The sequence below is a fragment of the Rhinopithecus bieti genome, unplaced genomic scaffold, assembly GCF_001698545.2.
Source record: "Rhinopithecus bieti isolate Rb0 unplaced genomic scaffold, ASM169854v2 scaffold_2439, whole genome shotgun sequence".
In the NCBI taxonomy this organism is placed as follows: domain Eukaryota; kingdom Metazoa; phylum Chordata; class Mammalia; order Primates; family Cercopithecidae; genus Rhinopithecus; species Rhinopithecus bieti.
Genome location: NW_016804232.1, coordinates 172,323 through 178,322, shown reverse-complemented (window position 1 = coordinate 178,322; position 6,000 = coordinate 172,323). Strand labels below are relative to the sequence as shown.

At 37.7% G+C, this 6,000-nt stretch overlaps 1 protein-coding gene across 3 annotated transcripts in view; it reads left to right on the top strand.

Moving 5' to 3' along the window:
• The window catches only part of AMPH (amphiphysin), a 256,655-nt gene that overhangs the window by 162,487 nt on the left and 88,168 nt on the right, over nt 1-6,000 (top strand). For all 3 annotated transcript variants that reach the window (XM_017867370.1, XM_017867369.1, XM_017867368.1), the window contains exon 8: nt 5,830-5,905. In XM_017867370.1, the coding sequence (XP_017722859.1) occupies nt 5,830-5,905 (76 nt within the window). The remainder of the gene's footprint in view (nt 1-5,829; nt 5,906-6,000) is intronic.

Here is a 6,000-nt window from a genome sequence, read left to right as displayed (position 1 = left end):
GGANACTGGAGCTGTTCCTATTCGGCCATCTTGCTCCGCCCCCAATCCTGCTGCTTTTATCTAGCGCCTCTCTTTATCTAAAATGAGATTGCATTCAGTCATAATTTTTCAAGTTATTCTATGAATACATATGTTTTTTAACAAACCATATTACTCAACCTTGAAATTGAAATTAGTATTTTGTATCTTCTTTGCCTTCTTTGAGGAAATACATATTACTGGGCATGGAGTAATAAGCATATTACATATTAGTTTTTAATGCATGAAACTATTCATAATCCTTCAGAATGTTGAGTGGAATGTTCTATATATGCCTGTTAGTTTCAGGTCGACTATATGTTGTTCAAGTTTTCTATTTCCTTACTATCTTCTGCCTTGTTTCTGTCTTCATTTCTGTCAGCTTTTGCTTAATGTATTTTAGGGCTCTGTTGTTAGGTGTATATATGTTTATAACTGGTGTATCTTCTTGATGGATTGACTGTTTTATCTTTATAAACTGTCCTTTGTCTCTAAAAATTTTGACTATTTTGTCTGATATTACTATAGCCATTCAAGCTCTCTTTTCATTACTCTTTTCATGAAATATTCTTTTTTCCGTTTTTAAACTTTCCACCTATCTTGACTCTAAAGCATGTTTCTTGTGGGCAGTATTTAGTTGGATCATTTGTGTGTGCACATCTGTGTGTATTTTATCCATTCTGCCAGCCTCTGCCCTTTGATTGCTGTGCTCAGTCCATTTGCCTTTATATAATTACCAATAATGTAGGCTTTCTCTCTACTATTTAGCTAATTGCTTTGTCTGCCTTATATCTTTTTTGTTTCTCTATTCCTCTATTACTGCCACATGTAGAAAACTTTCAAAATTTTGGATTTAAACTGATCTTCAAAAATTAGTAGTTCGTGAAGGAGAAATGAACTACTGCTTAGGGGGGATGCAGGTTCAATTTTAAAAAAGGAAATACTAGAATATGATTGCAGATTTTAAAGGAGCTCATAGATTATATAGATAGAGATGGAAAGAAGGAAGGACTCTAAAGAGAATTCTTGAGGTAAATCTTGTAAAATTAGTAAAGCCACCATTTAGTGAAAAGGATATGCCAGACTGACATAGAGTATGAATAAAGGCCTGTGTGTTGAAGCAGATATCTGGGTTCATGGAACTTTAATTGGTCTGATGTAACTCAAGGTTAGAGTGATAGTGTTTGGGAGGGGCTTGTGGTGATGAAGCAGGAGAAAGACAGGGATCAGATACATTTATCATTCATTCAACAAATATTTATTGACCATCTACTGTGTGTGAAGAACTCTGTTAGATGCTAAAGATTCTGTACTGAAACTTTTTGTTTGCTTGGAGCTTGTATTGAAGGACAGGGAAAGGCAGTTACCTTTAAAAGAAATGAAAAATAAGATATCAGGCAATAAGTTCAATGCAGAAAAAAATTTTTTTTAAAAAAGGATAATTTAGTAGAGAGTGACATGAGATGGGGTAACTCAGACTGTAGTTTGGATGTTTAGGGAGGTCGTCTCTCAAAGAGATAGACAATATATAAAGAAAAGGAAATTTTGGCAAGATTGAATCTGGCTTATTTATGTTGAGTTGAAGAATCATTAGGAAATTCAAAAAGTTATGTCTATTAAGCTAAGTCTAAAGCTTGAAGAAAGGTTTGGGAGTCATTACCATATGGGTGGTAATGATGCCATGATAGTTGATGAATTAGATGGTCAGATAGATCAAATGGCGAGATGAGGATCAAAGCAGAACCTTTGAGAGCACCAATATTTTATGGAATGTGCAAAAGAAGAGGGGACTGTGGAAAAGCCTTCCAAAAATTAATCAGAGATGTAGAAGGAGCCATGACAGAGGGATATCTCAAAAAGGCAAGAATGGAGAGAATTTTAAAAATGAGGAGTGCCAGGAGTATCATTTACAATAGAGGGATCAAGCAGATGAGGACTAAAGAGGCATCACCTTTGGTAAACATCCAGAGGGGTTTCAGTAGATGTTGGAATCAGAAGCTTCATTATAGGCATTGGAGACTCCATTGGAGATGAGAAAGCAGCAACAGGTGATGGTGTCTGTTATTTTGAGGATTCTAACTATGATGGGCCTGAGGAATTGTGGCAGCCGGTATAGGGAAATTAGAGGGCAAGGGAAGTTTTCTAAAAACAACTTTTGTCATTTTGAGAAGATGGCCGTAGCTGTGGTAAAGGTGGAATAATTTAGGACTGAGGATATGTGGGGCAAACGGGATCAGGACAAGGAGGAAGGATATTGATAGGACTGGCCAGAGAGTGTCGGGGGGTACACCACAGGGCCCAAGCTTGATAAAGCAGGATGTTTAGACTGATCAAGGGTAATGGCCTGGAAGAAAAGCGCATTGATCTCACAGAGGTTTAAAAAAAGCAGGTGGAATGGAAATGAATGAATGAAGGAGCTCATGGCCCAGGAAATTAGGTTAGCGGGTGGGCCACTGATCTGCCCCATTTCAGAGGTGAAATAGTTGTGAGTCATGGCAAGATCCAAGATGTCAGAGGCCAATGCAGAATGTGTATAAATAGGATGCTGGGGTCACTAGTTAGAGGGCTCATGTTTTGGCTGGATAGTCATAGGGTTGTCGAGATCTACAGTGTTAGTGTTAGAATTTGGTGAGGGAGAGAGGGGAAACCATGAGGCATGCCATTGTGGATTGTGGTTGGGGTTGAGGAGTGTTGCTGAGAGGTTGATATTAGGCTTTGAAGAGGTTAAATATGAGTGCCATTAATCCCAGAATGGAGTGAGCTTAGAGGATCAGAAGAGAGCTAGGGAAAAACTCTTGCTCATACTCCATCTCCATGGTAAGTGAGGGACAGCAGGGGATGCCTCCTCCACTGCAAGAGGGTCTGGGGGAAGCAGTGACACTCCACAACTGACACTCCCCTCCAGGGAGACAGATTTCCTTAGGGCATTGCAGAGGGGAGAGTGCTCAGGCCTGCAAACTGTAGCTGTGATAAGCTCAACTTAATTTTTCCTTTATTTCTGAGAACAAAGAAACATCTTAATAAAGAAATTAAGTTGGTTTTGACAGATAATCAGAAGGGTCCTGAGGATGCCACATTTGGGGAAATGGTGATGTCTCAGAGTCCCTTGTTTATAAAGAACGTGCCAAATGAAACTTAAGCAGATACTATCAGAATCAAGAGCCTGGTATTCTGGTACTCTGTGTCTGTATATTCTACTGCTGGTTACGTGAGGTTTTTACAAGCTAGGGTCACATCAGAATGTGCTCTTGTAGTGGGATGGGCGCCAAGTTTCTTCATTCACTGGCTTGTTTATTCATTTATGGAGTTTATTCATTTATTCATGCCTACTGTGTACTAGGTGCTGGGGCTGTAATAGTGAACTAGTTAAAGGCATTCCCCTCTTTGCAGGATCTCTGACTTCATAAATTGGAGAAAATCACTATCAGTTGTATCAAAAATGTTGGACACTTTATCGTAATTAAATACATGCTAGTTAATTTAATTTCTAAATTAAAAAACAAAATATTAGAAAAACATAGATGTTTAGTTATTCTAAATAAGATATTTCTGATGCTACACCATTTTCTCAGGATAATAATTGATTTGACAACTTAAGATATGCTGTATATCAGAAAACAAAATTGAAATATAGAAGAATGGGACTTCTTTTATGTTTTGCCTAATGCATCCAAAGTTAAATATGTTTAATAGAAGTGCCATTACATATTGATAAGAAGAACAATACTAAGAAATAACAAAAAAATTGAATAGGTGATTCACAAAAGAAGGAATACAAATGAACAGTAAATAAATGAACAAAAGTGTTAACTTTAATTAAAGAAATACAAACTTAAAAGTCAGTGAGATGCCAACTTTTGGCTGTTATATTTATAAAGGTTGTATGTAAGGTAATGTTCAATTACCTCGTATATAAGGTAATTGGGACTATACGTGGCCCGGTCTGGTGGGAGCAGTTTGACAGTGAACATCAATGCCTATTTGGTTCACTCCTTTTACCAGCAAATACCTTCAAGAAATATGCCCTAAGGAAATGAATAAGCCGTGTACAAAACCTTAATCATAGATATTCTTTAGGGTTTTGTTTACCGTAGAAAAAATTAATAAAAATAAAATAATACTCTCCAATGAAGTTCAACTTACACACCTCTTCCATCTGTACCCACCTTCTATTTAAAGTGGACCCTTCTTTCTGCAGCCCAAGTTTGTCCTCTTAAGCAGGTGTTTGCAGCTATCACAGGGCCCATTTCTCTCCTCTCCTCTCAGTTTCTCTGTTTCTGCCATATCCACTCACTTTTGATATTTAATCATGTATGCCTTCTTGTTGTCACTTAACATTCCCATGTGGTTTTATAATCTGCTTGTTTCAAATATATATAAAATCTACTTATTTCTCTTACACCCACACACATACACATTTCCATTGTAAGTATAAACAGAGCATATATTCATCAAGCAGCCCCTCTGGGTGCTTCTCTAACTGGATTGTACGTTCCTAGAGACGTGTTCACCTACCACTATGCATGTACCCAGAGTTGGATAGGTCCTTTGTTGAGTAATTGAAGGAAGAAAGGTGTTAAGAATTACTGTCTCAGTTGACTGGGGCCCTGGAGAAGGAGTCATGAGTTGCCACTCAAAGTGCCCCAGGAGACTTCTGTGCAAACACTGAGAGTGGGGTCCCCCTGCATAATGTACAGGTAGCCTGTAGGGTCTCTCCTTGCCTGTCAAGCTGCTGCCTTAATTAGCTTCCTCAAATACAGGTGCAAGTCTTCTCCTTTGCCCTATCTCAAACACGTCTAGGGGTTGCCCACTGCCTGCCAATAAATGCTGTGCTTCATGGTCTGGCAAGGACCTCTGCCCCAGAGAACCATCTGCTTCCTCACTAGGCTCTCCTCTCCCAGGCGCTGGTCTGATCTTCCTTGGGGCTTACCATTTCCCAAACACACTGTGGAGGATTTTCTTTATTAATGAATAGATGTCTATATGCCTGTGTATTTGTATGCATACGAATATGTATATGCTCATGTGTTTATGAATAAATATATGATCTTTTAAAATCAATTAAAAGAAAAATATATGAAATCAGGGTCACATGATCATTGTAAGTATAGAAAATTAAGATTAAGTCAAATATGTTAGGGATGTAAGTAAAGATAAGCCATAGAAGAAGTTAATCTCATTGCTATTATGAATGGGCAGCTTATGTTTTCATTTACTCAGTGATGACACGCTCTAATTTTTGATGAACAATTAGAATTAATTTATGTGTTTTTTATTTCCCTCTATGAAACAAATTTCAGAGCCCAAACACCTAATAATAACTAGACCATTTATAGTTTATAAAAATTAATAATGAACTTCTCAAATCTCGAAAGCAAGAAACATTATCTAAAATATAAGTAAGTTCTCAGGGCGGTGGTTCCATAAGCATTGTCTCTGAATCAGCAGCTTCAGTTATCACCTAGAAACTCACCAGCAATACAAATTCTCAGTCTCCATGTTCAGACCTACTGGATCAGAAACACCCTTCAGGTGGTTCTCATGCACACTAAGGTTTGAGAATCACTGTCTTAAGGCAGTAACTGAATTTTAGGAGAGGTCATGCTCTATGCCAAAAGATATTTGGTTTCGTTCATTAACAGACGAGGAAATGTTGGGCTTGCTTTGGGTTCAGTATTTTATGTAGTCCAAAGTTATTCAAAATGGTATAAAAGAAACCTGGGTTTTCATACATTTCATTGCTATTAAAATTATTTTTGCTGACTGGTCTTTCCCTCTCTCTTCTTTCCTCTTTGTATTTCCACATGGCAGACGAGTTGGATTTTATGTGAATACTTTCAAAAACGTCTCCAGCCTTGAAGCCAAGTTTCATAAGGAAATTGCGGTGGTGAGTCATGATTATTTTTGCATATGGAATCTAAAGTAAAGGAAGGTTTATTTTGGAAGCAAATGAAATGGGATAGAATTATCCAAAGAATTCAC